This window comes from Metarhizium robertsii, assembly GCF_000187425.2.
Source record: "Metarhizium robertsii ARSEF 23 chromosome Unknown MAA_Scf_14, whole genome shotgun sequence".
NCBI classification, from domain to species: Eukaryota; Fungi; Ascomycota; class Sordariomycetes; order Hypocreales; family Clavicipitaceae; genus Metarhizium; species Metarhizium robertsii.
Window position 1 is genome coordinate 119,280 of NW_011942154.1, and position 25,456 is coordinate 144,735.

Consider the following 25,456-nt stretch of genomic DNA (forward strand, 5'->3'; position numbering starts at 1 on the left):
TGGACAGCGGCAAACCTCGAGAACAAACATCAAGCCTATCTGTATAGCAACATGACCTCACAGGGCAACGCGGCACCAACCAGAAACGATCCGGCTACCACAGTCGTATCGACGCCTAGTCATGGTGATGCTGACAACTATACAGCATTGGGAATGCCAACAAAGCCCACCTTCAAGGGCATGGACTCTGAAGCCTCGGTTCGGTTCTGGCAACACCATTTTGACGGATTGGATGCCTCTGCGTTTCCGACTGTCACGTCTTCTAAGAAGGTACCACGCCAAGATGGGCTATTGGAGCATACAATCGCCTACATGACATCGCAGTCTCAACAGAAATGGTCCAACGTGGCGATTTGCCGAGCAGCACTCGCGGTCCTCCTCGCCCGATATACACATGCGCCGGAAGCGCTATTTGGCATTGTTGTCACGCATCTTGACCCGGACTCCAAGAACCAGACGGCAAAACCATCCCAAGCCGTGATACCTACGCGTGTGCTTTGTGCTCCTCACCAGTCTTGCTCGCATCTTTTGCAACATGTCACGGCACATGACGCCACCGTGAGTCAACTTGGCCGGGCCGGCCTTGATGACATTCGCAAGGCCGGGGAATACGCGTCTGCCGCTTGTGGGTTCCAAACAGTCCTAGAAGTCGTCACAAAGGCGTCAAGCAACGAGTTACATGGTCAGGAAATTTCAACATCGGATGCATTCCACCTCTGCACGGACCGTGCCCTCTTTCTTGAGTGCCGAATGGCGGATGACTCGGCCTTCATTCGCGCGCGATACGACCAGAGCTTGATCGACGCTCGTCAGATGGCTCGTTTTCTAGGACAACTAGGTTGCTTGATCAAGACGTTTTCGGGCTCTGTGGCCGATGTGCCACTTGGACAACTGCAACCACTTACACAAGAGGACCAGACAGAGATTAATGATTGGAACGCGGCCGAGCTTGAATCAAGTGACGTCTGCATCCACGACGTGATAGCTGAGAGGAGTGCTAGCAGGCCCGGTTCAACGGCCGTGTTTGCCTGGGATGGCGAGTGGACGTATGAGGAGCTCAACAGCCTGTCCTCCCGCCTGGCAGCCTATATCCAATCTCTTGGTCCAGACCATGAACAGGCCGTGCCAATATGCTTCGAGAAATCCAAATGGGTCGTCGTGGGAATACTCGCTGTGCTCAAAGCTGGCCTGGCGTTCACCCTCATTGAGCCGTCTCACCCGCCCGCGAGGATTGCGCAAATCTGCCAACAGACATCTGCCACAATTGCGCTGGTCTCGAAAATGCAGTACAATACCCTCCAAAATCTCGTATCTCAGTGCATCATAGTCGACGACGAGCTTTCTGAGTCCTTGTTAGCTTATCAAGATGAATTCATATCTGTCGCAAAGCCCCAAAGCTTGGCCTACATCATCTTCACTTCCGGCAGCACAGGCGAGCCAAAAGGCTGCATGATTGAGCACAGGGGATTTGCATCCTGCGCCCTGAAGTATGCTCCGGAGCTCCATATCAACAGCAAATCGCGGTCTCTTCAGTTTGCTTCGTATGCGTTTGGTGCATGCCTCATAGAAATCGTAGCTACACTCATGCAAGGAGGTTGTGTCTGCATTCCCTCGGAGCAAGATCGTATGAACAACATTACAGACTTTATAAACAATGCCGGCGTGACCTGGGCGTTGCTCACTCCTTCGTTCATCGGGGCTATTCGACCAGAAAACATCCCGCGACTGCAAACACTGGTGCTGGGTGGAGAAGCGCTTTCGGCAGAAATAAGAGATACTTGGGCCTCGCAGGTCCAGTTGCTGTGCGGCTACGGCCAGAGTGAGACCTCGTCGATTTGCAGTGTTTCTCGAATCGACCCGGGGATGGCTGATCCGAGTAATATTGGCAGAGCTACAGGTGCCCGTCTTTGGATCACCGACCCTGATAATCCTCACCAACTGGCACCGATAGGATGCATTGGTGAGTTGGTCGTGGAAAGTCCGGGAGTTGCGCGTGGCTACATCGTTCCTCCGCCGCAAACCAAATCACCTTTTATTGCCGGGACGCCTAGTTGGCACCCTACGAGTCGGTATCTGGACCGATTTAGCTTCTATAGAACCGGCGATCTTGTACGTTACAAGTCTGATGGTACTATTGTGTACCTTGGGCGGCGAGATTTGCAAGTCAAAATCCGTGGTCAGAGGGTAGACATCGGCGACGTCGAGGCTCATTTGCGACAACAATTGCCCAGTGACGTGGTGGCCGTTGTCGAAGCAGTCCAACGGCCCAGCACGTCTCACAACACCATCTTGGTTGCATTTCTAGTAGGGCTGAAGCAGAATGGACAAGACAATACCGTTTCGGCGACGCGGGCGTCCATCCTAGAGCCAAGTGTGGCCCGCGACATAACAGCAAAGCTCCAGCAGCTTATTCCCCAGTATGGCATTCCATCATATTATATTCTCCTGGAACGTCTACCCACTACCGCGACTGGCAAGACGGATCGAAGAAAGCTTCGCTCCATCGGCGCCGAGCTGCTGGATGAAATGACCCAGAACATGACGTCAAAGGAGGAAACCCCCTCAAACTCTCCCATCAGCAGAGAAGAGAGGCTGCGGCAGCTGTGGTTTCGGAATCTCAATATTGACCCAAAGTCTCCCATCCAGGCAGCCAACTTCTTCGACTTGGGAGGGGATTCCATCGCAGCCATCAAAATGGCCAACATGGCGCGGTCAGCCGGCATAGAGCTGAGTGTAGCCGACATTATTCGGTACCCGGACCTTGCAAACCTTGTCAATAAAGTGAGTGTGTAGCTCTGTCTTGATCTAGACGGTATCGGACGAATAGCTAACCGTTCGCTGACGCTGGGAACTGGCGATTGTTCACCCTCGCCGCTCTGCGCAGCACACGATAAGGAGAAGCCTCCTCCGCCAAAACATGAAGTGAGTCACGAGCATAGTGCAACTCGTGCGTCTAGACCAAACCATCTAACTTGCTATAGCCGCGGCGCAACTTTTACAAACGACTGTGGGGTCGCAGGTCGAAGGGGACGCCGAATCAGTCGGATGAGTAGCAAATCATTCGGAAGACTGGGTGCTACATAAATTAATAGACATAGTCAACTACATTCCAAACCTATTGAGCTTAACTCACAGTGTTGCCCGTTGTGTTGTGACAGCCTGCCATGGTAGTTGCCAGAGTTGAGGACCCGACTACGATTTTGCTCATGGAGTTCATCGGAATGTCTGGATTAGCAGTTGTAGTGCGTGGCAAGGCTGTCCCTTTTGTTGATTGAACAAGAAGACTAGATTGAACCTATTAGATGAATGCTGCGACTTGATGAGCCTAAGAAACTGGACGGCTAATAGATGACTCGTTCGTCTTCTCAACGTCGTCAATAGGAATGGTCAGTTATTATTATTTACGTAGATATTATACAACAGTCGCCAGACTCTACAAACCATGCAGCTTCGGGTCCAGTCTAATAAGATCTTGCACCAGTTCCATTCCCTTGGTGGAGGCGGTAAAGTCACACCAATATCCGCCGTCGGCCTTGCACATGATCTGAGAGCCGTATCTCATGAGGAAATTATTTCGTAGACGGCGAGCTTGCCCAAACACCAGAGGCGTAACCACATCAGGAATGGCGCCAGTAGCATCGGTTCCCTTTCGAACTACCGCCGGGGCAAAATTCGCTTGATGCCATGCCCCAGACCAATTACTTGTGAAGAAGGCCATCTCGAGCGGTTCGCAAAAGTAGGGAAAGGTTCCCCGACGACAGGCTTCCCTAGTCACAGCCAAGTCTCGTTCAATGTTTTCCACCTTGAATGCCTCCCAGACGGCTTGGTTGTGAGCATGGGCAATCTCCAAGAGGGGAGTTTTGTTCGAAATGGGCAAGCGGGCGATGGCAAAGGTGACACAATTGTGAAGGTATGGCTTGTTTGCAGGGAGCGCTGGATGGAGTCCGCGGCCGTTGACGGCAGACATCAGAGTCACCATTTTGGCCGATTTGCGACCTATATATGCGAATTTGGCAAGGATGCCAATCAGAATGTCTCCGTCACTTAGCGCTGGCGTGTTCTTTCCGTATGTGGCTTTTAAATCATCGTTGTGTCGATTTCGCAAGTCGGTAACTAGCGTGGAGGGCAGGAACAGTATCCGTCTGACTTCTTGGGGATGCTTTACGAGATCGGGTAAGAAGCCCAGCAATGCGGCCGCAGTCTCTGATTTTGATGTCACGCGGAATTTCTTCTTTCTTCGTAGTTCTTCCTGTGGAATGTCGTCGGGGCCGTTCAAGGTGCCAGGTTTGAGGTTTAGGAACGGGGCAGGTGTCTGGCCGTCCATGACTTGAAGCCAGGCAGTGACGAGGCTTCCAAAACCCATCCCATCCGATACAATATGTGGCAAACTTAGAGCGACAACCGTGGCGTCTGCGTAACTTGTAATGTGGGCGAGGAGGAGTGCTGTATCTGCCTTCTCGAATTGGCGTTCGACAGGCCAATCCGACGGCGTCCATTTGTTTTCCATGTCTTGGACAGACAATGATCCGAAGGTGGGGGATCCATCATGAGGCAAGCTGGTGGGCAGCAGCTGAGTTGACTCTAGGGTTGAGTCTATGCTGTTCTCTGACCATTCAAATAATTTGTAACCATCGGAAAATGTACTGGGCATACGGTACACCAAGAGCCCAGTTTCGTCCTTCTCAATCCGGGCACCGAGAATAGGTAAATGGTGTCTAATAAGTTCCCCAAGTGCGTCCCGCATCAAGTCTTTGCGCAGGGTCTCGCGGACAACGAAGAACATCCGGTTGCGGATGTTGTCAACGGGAGGAAATCGGTCTTTTTCTTCAATAGGTATAGTCTCGAAGGCGCTGTCAGACTTTGCAGTCTCTATGGCTGTCTTTTTTGTCGCCATTGTCATGTGTCGCTGCTGCTTTTGCATGCAGTTGCGCAAGAGTGTTTGCTGCTGAGGGCTCAGGACGAGGTCATCAACCAGGATGGTGCCTGGGATACAAGTTGACAACACTCTCTTCCGAAAGAAGGCGGTTAAAAATGGAATTTTTATGGGGACAATGCCTTGGAAAGTCTGATACTGTTGCGTTATATACCAATTGAACAGAGTTCAATACGCTTTTTCGTCTCCATCTCCTCTTATATCCTACATTATGCTATGGCAATAGCGGCACAGGCAACATACGATACCTACCATTCATTCACTCCTTCAAGTCCACGCCTGGATGCGTAATCGGTCCAAAAATGAGATTACGCAAAGACCCTGAATCGTACATAACCAGGTTTGTCAAGACTTGGTATCGAATTTAGGTTATGCAGTGGGGGCGAACAGGGGACAAATACGGCAGCAAGACAAGTTGCGCCCAGGCTTAACCACGATAAGGTCCAAGGATGCTGGACTTGTTCAAGGCAGAGTTTCTTGCGCTGATATGGCTTCACGGACCAATCCAAGAAGTGTGGGCGGAGTAGCGACATCAAGGTAATTAGTTGTATAGGCAGGCATGGTGTACATGTAGTTTAAACCCCTGCAGCGACCTAGGTACTTGACTAGTGCGGGTGCATTTACAGTATACGGGTAAATATTCCCTCCCCTGCTCGTCCCAGCAGGGCTATAGCAGGGTATATACGGGGAGGGGTGGCCTTTATATGCATATGTTGATTTATGGCGACTAGGGCTCGACTTGGCACCAAAAGGCCTGGAACTGTTGGACTACGCGATACAAGATCAATAAAAGCACAGCCGAGTGCCCAGGCTTCTTGGCAGCGCCCGTTTTGAGCACCTGCTACTAGTCGAGTACAGTTACTATACGCAAGTTTACCACTTCTATAAGTATACATGTCGATACTCTAGTGTATTTGACTATGCGTAGTTGATTTGAATACTGGTTTTCTATTCTTGTCCTCCTTCACGCTTATTCAACGTCACTTACAACTACCTCAACATGGCCCAACCAGTTCAGCAAGTTCATGACTTGCTCGCGCAAGTAAAAGAGCTTAGCTCTCAACTAAGCTCGGCAGAGCGTGGCCAAGCCCAACATTCTCTGCTCAGCGTTTTGTCACAGTTGGAAACACCTTATGAGTATATGCTGAGATTGTCTAGATCTGTGAGACCGTTCTTATGCCATCCTTTAAAGATCACGTACTGAACATTTTCTTAGCATTTGCAACTTGCTTGTATCCGCGTGGGTGTAGATACAGGCCTCTTCAGAGCCTTGGTGAATAGCAGCAGTCCTTTGTCAAGTGGCAACCTCAGCGAGAAAACTGGTATTGCCCCAGATCTTCTCGGTAAGCATTATGTACCTCCTTTGCTTTGTGTCCTATAGTATAGCTTGGTTGTTGGAATAGTGGCATAAAGGCAAAAATATAGTGTTAACAAGAGTTGAATCCCAGGACGACTACTACGATTTCTTGCTTCTGTGGGAGTAGTTCAGCAAACAGCAGTAGACGAATTTTCTGCAGAAACGATTACTTCGGACTTGGCCAAACCTGCGCTAGAGTCTGGCGTACATCTGCTGTAGGTTCAAGTCCGGAAAAAAGACTATAAATATGATAGCTGTTGACCTGACACGAGTATCCTAGATTTGACATACATAACAAGACGTTTCAGACCATGCCTGACTTCCTTGAAAAGCATTCATACAGTGAGGTAAATGATGTTACAAAGGGCATATTTCAGGACGCCTTCACAACGAGCCTCTCCTGCTATGAGTATCTGGCGCAGAATTCGAAACTCCAAGGATATATGCAAGAAGCAATGAGCCTCCAAAAGCCGGAGGGTGATTGGGCGTCAGCTTTGCGTATAGACGAAGCAGTTCAGAGTTGGAGCATGTCAGAACCCACTCGTGTTTTGTTTGTCGACATTGGCGGTGGCCTTGGCCACCAATGCATCCGAATGCGAGAGACGTATCCAGATATCGCTGGCCGGGTAATCCTGCAAGACATGCCAATCACCATCGGACGACTAACCAAGCCGATGCCTCATGGAATTGAAGCTATGGAGCATAATTTTGACAACCTTCAGCCCATCAAAAGTGAGTAGATTGCAAAACGTCAACTCTACTGTTACCGTGCCTGTAGCGTTTTCTGACTTTCAGCACAGATGCCAAGTTCTACTATGTGCGAAACGTTCTCCATGGCTTACCAGACAGCAACTGCATTGCCATGTTGAAGAAGATTGCGCCATCTATGAATGCGGAATCCGTGCTCGTTATTGACGATATTGTTATTCCAGATATTGGAGCTCGCAGTCAGGCTTGTCAACTGGATTTCATAATGATGGCTTCAATCGCGGGCATGAAGCGAACGCGACAGCAATGGCATACTCTTCTCAAAGCTGCGGGGTTCACCGTCGTGGAGATTCGAACTTATAGCGAGCCATTGCAAGACTCCTTAATCCTTGCGTCACTGGCTTGTTAAAAGTAAACAAATACCACGGCATCCTCTGTACGTTAGAGCGTAGGGTTGCAGGCGTTGGAATTATCTGAAGGTAGTGAGCCCTTGGGCCAAGCAAAAATTATACATAGTATTCTGCCTACTCTGACCCTTGAATAACCATGCAAAACTTCATCCAGAACCGTACATACTCGGTCTCGTAGGGGTTCTGCCTTAGAACCTACGATAAATGTGAGTCTCAGATAATTGATCGAACCGCTTCTAAAAGAGATGTCAGCCAAATATAAGCTTTGCGACCTCAACTATTGCTGTTATAAACTAGGAATAGCTCTGGAGGTTTTTGGGATAATTTTTCTGCAACAGAGCGCAGAAAGCGTGATAGGAACTGGCAGCACCAGCCTCTCGGCGAAGCTGTCTTAACCAGTGGTCGCGCTAGTAGAATCATAACGAAGCAAGTAATTAGAATATGTATGAATTATCCGTTTTCGCCATGCGTTCATGGTACATGGAGTGTCGAATAGTCGAGTCCGGGACATAGCACGTGTACTCGACGATCAGATTCCAGATAGACTTTATTACAGCATACATTGAAGAAATTCAGCCTTATATTTAGAGAATAACAGAAGAAAAGCTGCGGCTATGAGTCAGGTCTCGCTCGTTCACTTATTATCTAAGCAGAAAGGCCTTGCACCTTTCATGCTAAATGCTTGGTACTCTCGGGCTCGGACTCAGACAATCACGGACGCGATGAGGTATTGTATAAATAAAGGGCCTCACTCGGTATGGTGATGCAGTGAGCTCTTTTTCAGAGAATTCTACGTAGCGTTAAGAATCGTCAGACTCTTGATCAAGCTTTTGAAAGAGCCAAGTTAGCAGCGGCTTTGACGGCAACTGTTGTGCCATCTTTCCTTAGACGTTGGCCTGAATGATTACTACAACTCTAACTGGAAATACTTCCGGATATGAAGTGACTTAAAGCTTTTGTCTTCCCCGCGCTGATCAAAAAACGGGTTAGCATACTCTTAAAAACGATCCACCCGGAACTATTTGTTGGCTTATTTAAATACCGCTTTACAGTTTGGAGAACTTAATCGGGGCTTCTACTCCAGAGTCCACTTTACCATAAACGTAGCAATAAAACTGTGGAGGCTTAACAGAAACGGGCAACAAGCAACAATATGGTGGCGAATGTTTATTTAGCCTTTCCTTGACTCCGATCATGTCTCTTGTGGATGACGCCGGTGCTAACTGTCATGGATGAAATCTCGAATGGCAACCTGTGGTAATGCAGCCGAGTCTGGGCCCTTGGAGAGCTCATGCTGTCGGCCGAGTCGATCTAGGTGGTAATGCCAACTCTCGAATTGCCACCATGGGCTCTACAAGAGCAAATGATTACTTAACCCGGCCGTTACGCAGGTATGCCCTCGCAAGCCAATGCCGGAGCACCGCTGTTGATTATTGCCATTGCAGCCGAAAAACACATCATCCTCATGCGACTTGTCCTGCGCCGCCTACTACGCTGCGAGATGTCTTTCGCCGACTTCTCCGCAACAATAGTACTTGGTAGTACTTTTGAAACATTCAAGTTCAGAAGGATTGGCATCCTCTGCAGCCTATTGTCGTTGATGTAATAAACGTGTACGGCGGGCCCGTCAGCCTATAACTCTGGCCGAAGAAAACCGTGAGACGAATTGCTCATGTTTGTGTAGGGATTGAAATGCCGTGACTCCCAGCCGAGAACGGTTCCACTTGACTGTGTTTTGACTGTAAAAATATCGAATATTGGACTGGACCAAACATGGCTTCGACTTGTTCAGCTTGTGCGTTTACACCGGACATGTAAGAGTGGAAACACGATGATGGTGGAATAGTTAAAAAATAATAAACGTAGCTCTCACCACCTTGAGTCAAAGAATGGTCTAGATCAGACCAAAACAAAAACATACTGTATATTATAAAGCCACAGAAGCGCTGGCAGGACGCTCTCTGTCCGCAAAGAACGCGGTCATAAGTGACAATTTCTTTGTTTCGCAGCCGTTATTCGTGGAAAAAACAGCGTGGGAGAGCGCCGAAGCAATGAGACCAGACATTTTACGCCTTGAGCTGAATGTGCTCGCCAGAGATGGCTCTGGCTGGAGTTGCTAGCAAAACTATGGGATGCCAGTGCATGTGGCTTTGTCGTGTGGCGACTCGACTCAGGTGGCTTGCGTGGTCAAGCCCAAGTGCCACTTTTTAGTTGCCTGGTCGCATGTATTCTCCCTTAAGAGGGCGCAATCAGGCCATTTTTCAATGCCAGTGACATGTCTGGTGTCAAGTCTGGTCAACCAGGAACCCCAAGATGCCGCTCACAGCCCGGAGGAGGCCGATTTTCGGCCATGCAACTCGCGTGTAATCGAATTGCAGCGACAATATCGCCCGCTGTAGCGTTGAGCAGAATTTTGTGCTTGCCGGTGCCTGTTACTGCGCAACTATCAAGGTAAACAGCGTTGTCAACTGCAAATGTGGCTTATTCGTGAGTCGTGACTCGTGACCCTGTTCTCTGGCGACTCGCACAAGTTGCAGGCCCCCGCCCCAACCCTAACCCCAACCCGACGATGGCGCCCGCCCTTGAGAACGGCGTTTTTTGCCCACCAGTGACGAGACTATTGGCTGTCAAAGCGCATCAAATACGACGGGGGTGGCGTTCTGTTAACGAACTCCACTACGAATCTTAAATTTTGTGCGACGGTGCCTGCGCTCTTCTCTCTGCCACGTGTATTCAAAATCTGGAGTATCGACAGAATTGACACTTGCTCAACCTCACACTCCACCTCAATTCGGCACCGTTCAAGTTTCAATGTTGTTGTTTTTCTCTTTCCGCGTATAAAATTTACTACCTCACCCTGCATGATAGCCCTTTTCACAGGACGTCATACGCCTCCCAATCCGTCCATCTGCCCCATCGCCAACCTGGAATTTGGCAATAAAAATGTATTGGCCGACCTGGTTGACCTGGTACAAGAAGCCAGAGTACCGTAACATTAAAGAGTATTCCGATGCCATCAGATCTGGAAAACGGGATTACAGCCCAGATAGAAGCGGCTGCGTGATACCGAACCAGCTCAGACTCGACAGAGTGCTTGGCAACAAGACATGTATGTATAAGACCAACTCATCGATAAAAAAATACACCTCTGATACGAAACGCATTCTTCAGGTAGCCCCATGTCCCTGTTTGACTTTTACATGTACCTGAAGCACATAGAGTTCTCCGAAGAGAACCTCGAGTTTTACATGTGGTATGTCCTACCCCATCCACTTGACAAGGAAACCCTCCGTCTTATCAGATTACACACGCAGGTATAAGAATTATCAGCGTTGCTACAACGGTCCCAGTGCGCAGGGGAAGAGGGACTGCCTTGGAATCTCTGACAATGCATCATCAAATGCCAGCACGCTTCACATGCCCACCCCTACCGAGCCAAAACATGTCGACGTCGGCGCTGGTGCAGTCGAACGTCTTCTTTCCCAGATTAGACAACTCCTTGGTGCCAGCGCAACCTGCACAAGCGGCACCAAGTGCAAGCTCACCTGCGTCGATGACGCCGAGTCTTGTGAGGCCGGCGACGACAAGCCGCCCGAGCACAGCAACTCAGACGACGCATACCGGGACCAAGTCCTCGCCATCGCCCGAACCTTTCTCCTTCCCGGGTCGCCCAAGGAGCTCAATATCCCCTGCCATATGCGCACCCAAGTCCTCGCCGACATCCAAACGTCCTCTCACCCGTCCCACCTTGAACCCGTTGCCGACCACGTTTACCAGCTGCTTCAGCACTGCTCGCACCGAAACTTTGTCCGCCTCGGCATAGCCAACGGCACCTTTGAGACCGTCTGCGTTGCCACCGGCCTGGGAATAGTCTTGATCGTGGCGGGCTTGTTGACGGTCCTTCTGCTCGCCTTCACCCCCTACCGCGGCGCCCACTCGCCGTGGACCGTCTTTGCCGCCTGGCCCATGCTATGGCTTGGCATGAGCCTCGTCTTGTCCGGCTTGCGCGGCAGCTGTTTCTTTCTCCTGCTCTTCTCGCGCCGCCAGCCGCTGCCGTGGGAGCGCTTCGCCGACGAGGAATCCGGCCGGCTGCGGCGGACAGCGCCCCTTGGGTTCCTCTCCCGCCTCATGATTTTCGATAACAAGGTCCGCGTCAAGGATCTTCACTTGCGTCGCCTCCAGCACAAAATCGTCATCCAAAGCCTCGTTGGCGGCGCGACTTTTGCGAGCTTGGGCGTGCTATTATTCATCTTCTTGCCTGTCTGGAGGACGTCCTGAGGGAACAATGCTTCGCCATTGAACGTGGGAGCTGTTGGCTGCCATGGGCAGAATCATCTGACGTCTAGGAGGCCTTGCGCCAAGTAGCTATGTAGCTCAAGGCTGTGTATATATTACCTTGTAAGATTTCTAATAGAAGAACAGTATAATATATACAAAAAGAACACAAGTTTCTAAAATCTACATATAATTGGTAGACTTTGTAAAAACGAAGTTAACCTAGTTTATAAAAAAAAAAAAAAGAGCCATGTCCGCAACCCGGTACAATGACAGTCTGGTGAGCTCTCAGATCCGCTGTCTTCGTCACAGCCAGAGCTACGGATAGCGTCTCTGCCATAGCTGCCTGCTCGAGGTCCCTGATGTCAGGAACCTTGTAGCAGAAGTCTACGTCGTTTATGTAGTATTTAGCCAAGATTCCGTCATATGGAGGTCTAGTTGTAAAGACAATGGATCCACAGAGATGGTAAGTGCCACCACGACAGTGATGGCAAGATTGAGTCATCTATAACAGAGTACTCGTGGAAAGATATCTTTAATCAGATGGGTGGGATTGACCTTTTTGTGTATGCCAACCCACCAAGTAAACTACCTCAAACAACTCAACTAGCGTATTGCAGGAAAGGTAATACATGCCTAGTGTTTTACAAAGAGGTGTTAACCGTACCCTCCCTTTCGTGGTCTTGCTTAACGGCACGTAACTTTCTTGACTTGACTGATTACCAGAACGACTGCCACTGGTCTTGACCATTTGCACAACGACTAATTCTCGAGGGTACTAGAATAAACTTCAAGTTTCCCATCGGCTCCTTCATCCCAGCTACGTTAGCCGATCGCATGGGTCGCCACAAGGCCATGATGTGTGTCAGCATTCTACTCAGCTTCAAGCACGAGCCTGCCTCGCGTTCGATGTCCATTGCTAGTATATGATTCTTCTTACTGGTGCTTTTATTTCTGAACTCCTCTCTACGGTGCTTCGCGATGAGTATCCCTCTACACTAAGCGTTGGCTTAGTTGAGGGTTATCTGAGGCATCACGGTTGTCTGCGTCCCATGAGCATACGTTCCCGAGATTCTACCCCTTCACGTCCAAATCAAAGTTAATGAATTAGCTATATCGTCAAACTGAACCTGGATGAGACATGTCGAGCAGCGTTTGGCCGCTTGGTGACAGCTTGTAACACTGACGCCTTCTCAACGCAGAACTTCATTGTTATGATAACAACAACTCTAATGAACCGACTCAAATAGAAGGCCTAAATACTATTCATGTGCTTGAATCTCCCATTCGTCCCATAGGTATACTGCTGCAATCCTGAGTCGACGGATTTTGTCTCTTGAAGAGGTCGACTTGCTGTATGCGGAACCTCGTGTACCTGCAAGGAAAGTCGCGCAGAGGTATCAAAGGAAAAACAAAAGCGATTGGTGAAGAGAGAAAGCCTGCGTAGAAGAACAAGTGAAGAATTGAAACGTGTGGTTGAAAATGCTGAGATTAAGCAGTAGTTTAATTTCTACTGTAACAAGCCAGCGAGTATATTGACCACTGACTAAATGAATATAACGAACAAGAACTAAAGGGCTACTTGGCAGCTGCTAAGTAGAAATATGGTCAATTATAATGTAATTCATTCCGCGGCTCTGTCTTAGCATAACCGTAGAAGAGGAATTGTAGTGGACTGAGCTTCGGCAAGAGATGCTCCAAGTCTGGCCAGGAGCCTTATCCCTGCCAAGGCCAGGACTTGGCAAAGCAAACTGGAGTTTTCTTGATGAGGGAAAAGCTGCCAACATCGTCATTTACAACGGCTTTTCGGTAAGTTCTACGCGACCTTGAGGCGGTCAACGTCGACTAACGGTCGAAAGGGTGCTTGCCGTCACGAGAAAGCTTGGCACGAAGCTTGTCTATGTGTCGAGTTCTCGTTCTAGACACCCCATGGAGGAAGAAGAAGAGGATATGGCCCAAACTCTGGCCAGAAATCTAAATGGCTATAACCAGACAAATTACGTCACCTAAGCACGTTGAAACACGCCGCTTTCCCCAGCTCTCATAGACAGGATCACTTCGCGGTAATGATCCCCGGCCTCGTGTAGTTGACGCTAATGACTGACTTTTACGGATAGCAGTAGCCTTCATCCGAGTAGACGACTTTCATTCGAGAGGATACATTGGCCAACGGTGAAATCCATCGATTAGGCGTCTTCAGCAGAGTTTCGTTTGTGCCGTGCCGACGCTCATTCATGGGACTTGTGTTGTGCAGAAGACGAGCACGAGGGCTTTCCCGAGGTCAGAATTTTGAATATAGGTGTTGTTTCTGTAATTTGAAGGGTTGGACGATTATGGTTTCTTACAGGCATGTTATCACGGACTCGAGAATATTAGACAACCCTAGCGAGAGGAATAACCTTCAACACAGCCACTCCGACGCCATTGTGACCATCGTTTTAATCTCTTTTATGACTTCCTCATGTTCACTGATGGGGCGACTCTGTACGAGACTAGATTGGCTTTGATGACGCATAGATTTTCCACTTCACAGCTTAATCCTCTATTTGAGATTCAGACATCCTGTAGCAGCTACAACACGCCAGATTTGATGTCTGCCAAATAGCTTGGTCTGGCTTCAACAAAGAAATACACACCCAATCACCAACTTCGACCTGATAAGCTACTACTACCGAAGAGTGCCCTTCGTCCATATCTAGCAAATCGGGTTTGCAAAAGGTAATATTGTGTAGTGTATGCCGCCTAATCGTACCTACCTCTACAACTACCCGTCGGACGCGATTTCTTTTGTAAACAAGATTAGAAATGTTCAGCCGGGTCACTCAAAGAAGTAAGACCATGAGGGAAATAGCCGGGGTGTAGAAGGTCGGACATAAGGAGCCGAGAGGTGCAGAAGAAGCGACGTTTCGGGCCATCCCCCGATGATGATCGATCGACGTATCACGCTAGAGCTATTAGCGATCCTATCATTAGGCTTACTCCCCATTAAGCACTTTTTGTATGTCTGCGCGATATGGGGTTGTTGAAAGTCGGACCGGATATCTCTCTCTTGGCGCTTGCTGCCCGAAATTGCTCATTTTTCTCTCGCAAGTTCCGAGAAAATTTCTCAACGACATGTTCTCCACGCAAGTAAGACGATCAACGGGATGTGGGTATAAAGCTTGACGTACGGTCTGGCATACATAATCCGGAATGCAACACGGGGCACATATCGGCATTCACACTATGGATCTGCTGTGCATTTAGACTCAAGTAGAATGATGGGACAACTTGTCATTGGGAGGGGTTATTGAAACTCAGTAAGCGACCTGCATTATTGGCCGATGGAGTAGCATACGGCAATGTCACCCCAAGACAGGGCATCTCCGAATCTTCTTCCCAAGCAGACTCCGCAACACACTAGATAGAATGAGGAAGTTACGGATGCCTTTGGATAGATGGAGCCATTTTGATCGCTTGTCTGCAACCCAGGGTCTGTGGTTTGACATAAGAGGCAAACCGCGGATTCTTTGCCTATGTAGCCCCTTGGACCGCTTTGGCGAATAAGCATGTTGTGTTCCAGTAGTATGGCCAAACATCTGATATTCCATTGACAAGCTGTTCGCCACTCTGCCAGTATGTTGAGTATTGTTCGCGTCGGTTCTCATACCCTTCGTTTGCTGGGCCTTGTTTTTAATGGTGCAATCTGCATACAGGGTCATGCCACACCCACTTGCCGAGTTTCCGGCTCAAGCTTGTGGGGGTATCGTATTGCTTCAACATTGAATTTTGGTATGGGGTCGTTGCGGGATTCTATACATAGAGATCATAAACCTTCATAAGTAATATGCTATGTGGCCCTTGCAGAATTCATTGAACCATGTCGTCATAAACCAATACGATGTCAAGTATCGACCGGTTGTCAGCACACATCCAAACGAGCGGCATCCCAACGACATCGGCGTTGTCTGTAATACTTGAGGACAAGTCAAGCCACTACCTGGCCGTGGCATAAGGCTCTCACTGACTTCTTACATAAATAAATGTCCTTGGTCCATCCAGAACTTGAGAAAAGCCAAGGACCGTTGATACCAAAGACTGTTATTAGATGAATTGAGTCATTACTCCATGCTCTCCCTGAGCCCTCGTCACAAAAAAAGACTTAAAGCAAGGTAATAAAGCTCTCCAATTACACTTTATTAGCCTATAATTTGCATTTGTGTGTATCCAAGAAAATGTTAAGCGGCATCTAATAAAGCACTTGCATATGGTTGATACGCTGTTGAATTTGTCGATTCGGCACGAAAGCTACAATATGGAAACAATTTTACATAACTCGCTGTTCAACGTCAAGTTTAACAGGCGTTCAGTAGCCAAAACGGATCAGAAAGAGGACCATAAGAATTTTATTATTTGAAGACATGGTAATGACGTTGGTTGGAGACCTGGCGGTGGCCAGTCTGCTCGACGATATTCATACTGTCTGATGAACTGTCTGATAATGCAGGGATTGGTGGCTTATGATTGTACGAGAGCCATTAGACACTACGCAATGCGAACTCTCTTATAACAGTTGCCTATCGTCCAACGACATTTCAAGGTCTCCTGTGCGCTCCCAGCATCTAGTCTCAATATACCCAGCAAACTTGCACCCTGTTCACATAGTTATCGCTATTTCGTAGAGTCTGCTTGCCCTTGGCATTGTCGGAAAGCAGCTCAAAACTGGTTATAATAGCTAGGCTTTGATGTCGGCCACATAACTTCTCAAAGATCCATACCAAAATGGACATTGGCACCGGTTGGATAGCCACGTTTTTCTTCTACTTGCTTATAGAGGTTCTAACGTCTTCTATAGGTTCTACCTACACGCTCTCCCAATTTTGTAGGTCCCAAACTAGCACGCATCCTCGACGCTATACCGGGAATACTATCAACTCTGGAGAGATGGCAAGCTGCTGCATAAAACTATCAAGCTACGAGACGGGCTGGTTGACTATTCCAAGTCCCTTGTAGCATTCTCCAGCAGGCGCAGAATGTGTCTTAGTTTCTCTCTTATCTTACTACTTGCTATGCTTACGACAGTTTCCTGCAGATTCCATATACCACCATATAAAACAATCTCAGTGCTACGACTCTGAGAGAACAGATACAGATCAGCTAACGATTTCCAACAATTTCAAGGCTTTAAATGAGATCAATTCACCCTGATTGGCTTTTCTGGGCGACCAGGGTAACTTTGCAATAGAGGGAAGATGGAGCCGCCCTATAGCTTGGAAGTAAGACTAGGGGCTACCACTGTTGTGCCAGGTTGAAATGATGTTTAATGCGGGTCGTTGCGCCGCAATAACAGAATACGCAATGAGATAGGCATGTTCAGCGTAGCAAAGGCGGGAAGCACCGCGGATGGCGACTCATTCCCCATTCACTTAAACATAGCCGGCATGCCCAGCAGTAAACCAGGAGAGAACTTTGCGCAAAGTGACTTTCAGCAGTGCTGCTCCGAGGAGAAGCCCAGACATTCTCATCACGAGACTATTCCCCCCGCGCAGACAGCAGAATAATATTAGCTCTTACCTCAAATGAGAGCTTGATCTGGGCGTATTGAGAGGGGCTGTCACGAGGGTTATCGGCGTTGACCGTGGAGCGATGGAGCAAAAGGATCCGGTGACAGCGGACCCCTCGGCTGAGTACTCCGATATCCGGCTTACAAGTGCGCCCTTTCGGCTCTCTCTCTTCAATCTATGGCCTTGGACAGGGGCCAAGCATAAAGCCGAACGGCGTGGAACGACATGAATGATCAAAAGTGCCGGATAGCATACGATTTGGGTCTGGGATAGGACAATACAAGCCACACCAGGGGTTTCGGAGGTGGGGAAACACCGGACGGCATGGCCTCGACGTTCACCGGAGACGGGACAAAAGCTGGGACAGCAACCGATCTAGATTGGGATAGCGCAAAGAAAGAACTTAATCGAGGTAATAATATTGCTCAAGGAAAAGTCTGACAGCTTCGTAGCAGAGTCGTCCGGCGTCTTGGCGGGCTGAGCCTCAACGTTGCGTAGGGTAGTTGATACGATCACATGGGGCCTCCTTCTCCAAGGGACTCCTCTATGTATTATGGTCAGCTGGACGAGGGACAGACAGACCCAGGATGACGCGCAGGAAAAACAGAGTTGCAGCGTCATATGAAGACATGATTACTCGGCACAGGCCACAGAGCATGTCCATGAAACCCGTGCCAAAACCATCAAATTGAATGTTTGGCCTGCAGGAGTTATGAAGGCCTAATGCAAGAGTAGTGCGGCCAGTTGACGCGTTGGAGCGACACCGAAACCCGAGACGCCATTCCCAAGGCGGCAATGAGATGCAGATTCCGCCAATCAGATTAGTTGACAGGAGGCGGCCCCGGTTTAGAGTTTTGGGGGGGGCCGCCTCTATCCCCTATTCGTCGCCCTAGAAAACAATGCGCCACCGGCACTTGTCGCGCTGGATGCTTGGCGGCGATGGGGTCGAATTGTCAGTGAAGCGGCCCATCAAGTAATCAAAATTGATGGCACCTGGGATTGATTCAAGTTGAGCCCAGTTCAAATTTGGCCTAACTTTTGAGCCAAGCACCCTTGCCATGTCCCACTTGACTTGGAACCCCTAAGGCAGCACAACCGTAGAGTATGTACTTTTGTCGTCGACAAGTGGCACGGTTACTCGGCATCATGGCCTGGATTTCACTGCCACCTAGGCCTGCTCCATGGCCTTGGGGACTGGAGCCGCATCTCGTGGCGCTGGCTAAACGATGCCATGTCTTGAGTCTGTTCTTGGATTAGACGATGTCGTTGTCATCCGCGACGCAGGAATCGGCAGGATACATATAGCTGCCGCGCAGTACGTATTGCATGTAATCCACATCGTCAACGCCTTCAAATTCCACATATTGACCACGATGGATAGCTCGCCCACTCACAAATGTGCTCTTTTCCAATCAGGAGTTTCGCTGCTGGACAATGCTGAGCTTTCTGTAAGTCAAAGCCGCCCGGTCCTTATGTCAAGCTTCCACCAACCCCGTCGTCCACTCACCACCTCACCATGCTCGGATAGCAACTTGTCGCTAAATGATTCATTATAGGAGAACCACACGTGGCATTTAGAACCAAGTCATCTCCAGCATGGGCCGTGGAGCCTACCACCGACCCATCAAACACCTCCATTTCCCAAGGCCAGGAATTCAGAATGCGCTCCTTGCCCGGACAACATGACATATCCTGCCATGTATCCCGGTTTACCCGAGTCTCTCATGGCTGATCAGTATTCCATAAAGTTACTCAACTCTCCCCGAGACAACCTGGCCGACTCGGCTTTCGTGCAAGACCTCTGCCTAGAGTCCGACCTGTCCTTTGACCCGCGAAGCCACCTTGTCGACTTGGACACCATGTTTGACGCGCGGTGGGCAGGGGCATCGGCTGGGCTTGCCAGCAGACACTCTTACACGGCGACGACGGAAGATGCTTCTCCAGAGCCGTCCAATACGAGCGAGTCGAGCGACTGGGTTCCCAAGGATGTGTATGAGATGGGCTTTCTCGACGACGATGGAAACTGGCGATGCAGCTACGCAGGTTGCAGATCAGGCAGCATATTTCATCGCGCATGCGATCTCCGAAAACACTACGTTTCCCACACCAAAGTCTTTTTCTGTGCCCGGCCTGAATGTGCCGCCCTGGGGCTAGGCTTTGCCGCCAGGAAGGATTACGAGCGACACATGCGCTCGCACCAGCCCAATATCGCGTGTCTAGATGCGTCGTGCAATCGAGTATTTAGCAGAATGGACAACATGGTAAGATGTGCATGTGTTTTGTGCCCTGTTGTACTTTCCAGCTGCTAACTCTGGGGTAGAGAAACCACTTCTTCAAGATGCACCAACGACGACAAAATACCCTGTTTCCGAAACCTTGTCGGAGGAGGACTAAACCATCTACAATTAATGAGCAAACCCGGTAGATACACCAACAACTATAATAGAATACATACATTCGCTACATGGTATGAAACGTGACTAGGATCTGGAATTGAGTGCACAACTATAGCGTGATGCAGGTTGTGTAACAAGTCGAGGGCTCGGAGACGGCAATACAACTTGCAAAACCAAAAGCCGTCACGCCATGGAGTTTGTTGACCCGCCATGAAATCATAACAGAAGATGATGCCATTGTCTCACGGGCCGCTCTCAGATAATGCAGTACCATCGGCAGACCTACATGTACATACATATGTACATACGATGATATGCCCCGCCGTACTTGACTTGGTTGGCCCTCGTGCATCTCGCATCACCATGCCCGATAGGGTAGGTGGTCGGGTGCTCGTCCATCACCGCCACGGCCATTACCTCTTTCGGCCCATGTTTGGCGAGAAGGACGGTTTTGGGGCATTGCGGCAACGAGAATTGGTCGTGCTTGGGACGCTATCCAGACCCGTCAGACGATCCTGATATCAAAGTAGTCACGGTAGCCAAACATTCGACATCTGGCGTCGCGAAACCGCCTCGGTAAAGGTCAAGGACCGAGAACTAGAGTCAACCGTAGCCAATCAGAAGTTTTCTGGGCCGCCAGACAGGAGCCGGCCATTTGTCAATCCATTGATCGTCAAGGGCGAGTTGACCGTGCGATGCGGGCCGAATCTGTTACAGATGCGGCAAATGACATCCTTGAGCAACGGTTTGGTCTGGTAGATCAATGGCTTCCACCGAGCGATAGCCGCCACCCACCTTGTCAACCAGACTTTTCCAAGCACTGTATTTATTCTGACCGCCAAGCTTCTAGAACATGTTGCCGAATACTTTTAAGCTTTTATAAGGTTATCTAAATATTGACGATTTATCCGCCTGGGGAATACCCGGTACATGGAGAAAAGCACGAGGAAGGGCCAGGCTAGTTTGTTCAATGTCTGGTTAAACTAATAAGCGAAGGCGGACCCATCAATTACTTTAGTATGCCCAGCCGGCTGGGGGAATAGAGAGCCAGCCACGGCAGGTATACTCGCAATGCGCTTCAAAAGGCGCAAGGGTATCGGCAAATGGAGCTGGACTCTGGTACGTCCATTTTTGCTTCGACAGCCAAGAAGGCGGGCGGCGGGGGAAATTCCTGCACGTGAGTCTCGCGTCATATAGTATAAAGAGCACCATGTTATATCTGCAACTCCTCTATGTTGTGGTGTTGTAGACGTCGAAGCGCCGTCACGCAAACGCATTGGCGGTTGTGCCTAACGGGTTTGTTGACATTTCCAAGCCAAGTGCTTGGTTACATATCATCGACCACATGTGCAAGTTTGTAGTCCGTAGCCCCTACTTCTCTGTCTTCTGGAAGGCTCGTATTAGGCACGCCACGTCACTCCCCATCATCAAGGCCTTGACGGAGCGACTTGCAGGGATGGAAACTACCGGATTTGCGCAATGGATCCCCTGCGCCATCTTCACCGCTACGGCAGATCAACAAGATGCGTGTGGCTCATTCAATTGAACATGGTCTGAAAACCCCTAATGCTAATTCAAGCCCCACCTTTTCCTCAATTACCAGCTGATTTATCCGGGGTTCACCGAATCACGTTTCCAGCTGATCTAAGCGAAGACGAACCTCGGGCAAATAACATATGCCCAGCAAGTCCAATGATGCCGCCGGGCACTCGGGAATACGTACTTCCCTGTAAGGGTATTGACCGTCGTAAAAGGACAATGGAGTAGTCACATGATGGCCATACCAACTTGCCAAGGATAGACAAATAGTAGAGATTACTCCGTACAGATTGCGGAGACCAAAATTCAAAACCCTGGCGAGCTCCATACTGAAGGGTCTTTTTACCCCTTCATACCGGGGACCTAGTTACTATGTTTAGAGCCATCTGCCGATGCTACTCACGAGGCGTCGCTTCCGAGCTGTTGGGTGGCCTGCAAACGTTGACTGACCGGGGAAGACGTGGAAGTATAGCATTCAAACGTGGTACTATACCCGGAGCACCTTTCCATTTTCGGCGTGACTGATGGAACAAGCGAAAGAGACTTGGGCACCTACAGTCTGCGGCAGAGTATATTTGCCTACTGACAAGTGTGCACTCATATACTGTATATCCCAACTATACACGACTAGATTACAATATAACACGTATATATTAATATACGAAAATATAATAAGCACTTAGTATACTAATATCGCGTTATATACTACCATATAGACCACGAGAGCCTGGTGCCTGATGTGTTGAAATACTTGTCGTCTTCCACTCTAGTTATGCGGTCTACTCACTGGTGCTGACAATCTTACATGATCAATGTCGGTCTGCCACGGGACATGGATGTATTGCGGTTTGACTTGGAGCCAGAAGAGGCAACTTTTCCCCTTGTGCATAAAGAAGGAAACCGAATTCCCATTACATACGAATATCAAACTTGATGGTACGCCTGCTAGCCGAAGTAAAGGCGCATGGTCACATTTGGACGCATGAAGCCGTCAAGTGCGCGTGAGCGTCGTCTGGTTTTCTCTACAACACATGTGCAGTCCGGTTGAACGTCAATTGCCTCATCTATCAAGCCATGATTTGCTGTCTGGTGCTGAGCTTACGGGGGGCCTCACTGTAGAGCAGGCCCATCCGCCGATTGCAGCCCGCTGTGGTGCAGCGCACCGTTGGCCGTTGGTCACTGGCACAGCCCGGCGCCGTTCGCTACAGGCAATCAAATTGACATCTGGACATCAATTGATTGATAGAGTCCTCCGGCGGGCGCAGTATGTAGGAACGGGGCTGCATGCAAGGCCCCCCGTCTCACGCGACACCAAAAGCTTGAGGCCGGCTGATGTTGCCATTGTCCATCTTCTTGTTGTTGGAGTTTGGTTAATACGATGAGATGCGGTCAAGAAACAGGTCACTAAGTGAATATATAATGTGGTCGTTCCCTCGCTGAAAACTAGAGAATACATCAAGTCACTTACACCATTCCAAGCATCGCCTCAAGTTGACATCACAACATCAGCCATAACATCATCATCATCACCATCATCAAAAACAAAAACAACCATGGCTGCACACGTCGAGACAAACCGACCCAGAGAGCTGAATGAGCGTCTCACGGGAGAGCTGCTGCCTGCCAGAGGCGCCTCCATCCAGCCCGCGGACGGCAAGAAGCCAGTGCCGCGCCTCTGGGATCTCGGAGACGCATTCGCCGTGTCTGCCCTCAAGTCTCCATGGTACCAGTCGCTATTCGACATTCAGAGCACCTTCTTCCACGCCTCCATCGACTTCTTCCGCAAGCCCGACCTTGACTACAGCTACCTGCTAGTGCCGCTGACCACGGGCAGCATCAGCTCGCCCATGGGCCTGGGATCCGACTCGATGCCCGTGTCCATCAAGCTGCACGGCGAGGACACGTACCTCGCCGACTCGCAGCAGTTCCTCCTCGAGTACGCCCTCCGGTACAACGACAAGGCCCAGGGCGCCTACTACGTCGGCACCAGCTGCCGCGGCGAGGACCACGACAGCACCCACCTCAACCAGTTCTGCCACGTCGAGTGCGAGCTGCGCGGCGGCCTCGGCGCCGGCATGGACGTGGCCAACCGCTACATCGTCGCCGTGACCGAGGAGCTGCTCCGCCGGCACGGCGACGCCATCAAGGCCCAGGCAGGCTCGACGCAGCACATGACGGACCTGCTGCAGCTGTTTGCCCGCAACGGAAACAAGTTCCCCACCATCACGCTGGACGAGGCCCTGCGCCTGCCCGAGATGCAGAAGGGCGAGGGCACCATGTGGGAGTACACCGTCGCCGGCCGCCCCGAGTGCGGCCGCTCGCTCAAGCGCAAGGGGGAGCAGGCCCTCGTCGCCCGCTTCGGCGGCGCCTGCTGGGTCGTCGAAATGGACCACCTCGGCGTGCCCTTTTACCAGGCCTACACCGACGCCACGGCCAAAAAGGCCCTCTGCGGCGACCTGCTGCTGGGCCTGGGCGAGGTCGTCGGCTGCGGGAACCGGCACACCACGGCTGACGAGGCCCTGGCCGCCCTGAAGCAGCACGACGTCGACCCCGCCTGCTACGCCTGGTACATTGAGATGCGCAAGTTCAAGGCCCTCAACACCACCGGCTGGGGTATCGGGTCCGAGAGGTTCTTGAGCTGGGTCTTGCAGCACGACGACGTGCGAGATGTCCAGCTTCTGCCTAGGCTCAAGGGGCTCAACTGCGCTCCGTGAGGGGGATAACTTGTGTGCGACGAAGAGTTGTATTTATCAGTTGGAGTTGTATATATTAGCTTATTGCGAGTGGCAGTTATGGGCAATCTAGCAAAAGAAGAGTAAAACTATTATTACACCAGACCACCTGCGTTGCCGTCGCCGTCTATTCTCTACCATGCTGCAGTGTATTAGTGTATACGTCTTGATTGGCAAACATGATTCTGCCACGGATTATAGATGGCGCAGCATCAAAAGCGACCTGGTCAAATATCCATTTGTTGAAGCGCAATACCTGGTGATATCCTCCTCTAAACTGTGACACGTGACTTGATTGTATATGTACTCTAGTCTATGAATATGAACAACATGTTGGCAAAATGCCGGTATTGCTGTGTTGCATGAGATAATGAGACCCATCTCGTGAGACTGAATGCGCCTGCTCATGTTGCGCCGTTTGGTCCGTTCGGTCGCGTGAGCAATTGCCGTCCCTTTGCGGTATTCCATCGTGTGAGCAATTGCCGTCTCCGTGCGCCGATCTGTCGTGGGAGCAATTGCCGCCCATGTCAATGGCAGATCATGGCAACGCTCCCCTGCAAAGGGATCGCCGCAAATGGAGCTGTTCATGGCTCGGCACTCGGGACACACATGCCACCATGGACAGGCCACAGTCTGGATGTGGTGCCGAATCGATGGGGATGGGGGCGGAGCAGCCTTGGCGTTTGACAAGGCGGCACTTGCCTTATGCGGAAACAATTTGAGATCTCTTGATAACTACATCTTTGCTGGCTACACCTCTTGGCACTCGACTTGTACTTGCCCCCTTTGGGCGTGTTTTGACTTTTAGACCACTCCATCTTTGTCTGTGCAACTGGTTAGAATGGCCACATGTCCATCGGGACCTCGCGAGTGAGAACGGACAAAGTACATTAGCCCCATGCCCGGCTAATGAGAGACTGGAGCTCATAATGCTTGTTATGCGGGTGAGCCTAGTTTGGCAAACGAGTCCTTCGCCCCGCCAAGGGACCTTTGCGGCCAAAAGTCCCCGGGGCGAAAAAACACACATGAGAACATACGACGAAGAAAAGAGAGGGGAGGCTAGTCTCTTTGCACTTCTCATCACACGATCGGGACCCTAGGGATTGATAATACGAAGGGTCTGTACGGAGTACATACGTAAGAACAAAAAAGCTGTCGACTATGGCTCCGGAGTTCATGCGAGATTGATCGCTGGCGCGCTCGTAAAAGGGGGCGCACGGCCCCACATGACGTTGCTACCCGTGTCGCAGCCCCACCCACTCGCGTCTGGTCTCGCACGACTAACCAATCGAAGTCGCGGGGGAGGAGCGGGTACTGCCGAGGCAATGGACGCGAGCACGTACTACCGGGCACGCTGCTGCCGGTGGCGTTTGGCACGTCGCAGCGACGGCAGCCGACCTTCCCGGCCCGGAAGTCTGCGCCAGCCGAGAACCGGCTTAGCGCACGGGGCTTTATGCTTGACTGGTTTGTACATACCAGACAAAAATTGTGAGTCACCTCGACGGCTCGCACGCTGGGGGCCCTGCATGGCGCAGTGTTGCATCGCAGCCATGGATGGTCTAT

The 25,456-nt window shown here is 50.3% G+C and overlaps 6 protein-coding genes across 6 annotated transcripts; 5 read left to right on the forward strand and 1 right to left on the reverse strand.

Moving 5' to 3' along the window:
• Window positions 1-51: 51 nt before the first annotated feature.
• MAA_07513 (bassianolide synthetase) lies at window positions 52-2,793 on the forward strand (the record flags this gene model as incomplete). Its single annotated transcript, XM_007825511.1, has 1 exon — window positions 52-2,793. The coding sequence occupies one exon, from the start codon at window positions 52-54 to the stop codon at window positions 2,791-2,793; it is 2,742 nt and encodes a 913-aa protein (XP_007823702.1).
• Window positions 2,794-3,433: 640 nt separating this feature from the next.
• Window positions 3,434-4,894, reverse strand: MAA_07514 (BCL5p; the record flags this gene model as incomplete). The annotated part of the gene is made up of 1 exon (XM_007825512.1): window positions 3,434-4,894. One exon carries the CDS (start codon window positions 4,892-4,894, stop codon window positions 3,434-3,436), a length of 1,461 nt encoding a protein of 486 aa, XP_007823703.1.
• A 1,707-nt stretch (window positions 4,895-6,601) lies between these two features.
• MAA_07515 (O-methyl transferase B) lies at window positions 6,602-7,407 on the forward strand (the record flags this gene model as incomplete). Its single annotated transcript, XM_007825513.1, has 2 exons — window positions 6,602-7,022; window positions 7,091-7,407. The coding sequence occupies 2 exons, from the start codon at window positions 6,602-6,604 to the stop codon at window positions 7,405-7,407; spliced, it is 738 nt and encodes a 245-aa protein (XP_007823704.1).
• A 2,944-nt stretch (window positions 7,408-10,351) lies between these two features.
• Window positions 10,352-11,686, forward strand: MAA_07516 (Regulator of G protein signaling superfamily; the record flags this gene model as incomplete). Its single annotated transcript, XM_007825514.1, has 3 exons — window positions 10,352-10,517; window positions 10,580-10,661; window positions 10,759-11,686. 3 exons carry the CDS (start codon window positions 10,352-10,354, stop codon window positions 11,684-11,686), a joined length of 1,176 nt encoding a protein of 391 aa, XP_007823705.1.
• Window positions 11,687-18,599: 6,913 nt separating this feature from the next.
• MAA_07517 (C2H2 type zinc finger protein) lies at window positions 18,600-19,756 on the forward strand (the record flags this gene model as incomplete). Its single annotated transcript, XM_007825515.1, has 4 exons — window positions 18,600-18,674; window positions 18,783-19,487; window positions 19,673-19,693; window positions 19,748-19,756. 4 exons carry the CDS (start codon window positions 18,600-18,602, stop codon window positions 19,754-19,756), a joined length of 810 nt encoding a protein of 269 aa, XP_007823706.1.
• Window positions 19,757-22,714: 2,958 nt separating this feature from the next.
• MAA_07518 (Peptidase T2, asparaginase 2) lies at window positions 22,715-23,875 on the forward strand (the record flags this gene model as incomplete). Its single annotated transcript, XM_007825516.1, has 1 exon — window positions 22,715-23,875. One exon carries the CDS (start codon window positions 22,715-22,717, stop codon window positions 23,873-23,875), a length of 1,161 nt encoding a protein of 386 aa, XP_007823707.1.
• Window positions 23,876-25,456: the final 1,581 nt, after the last annotated feature.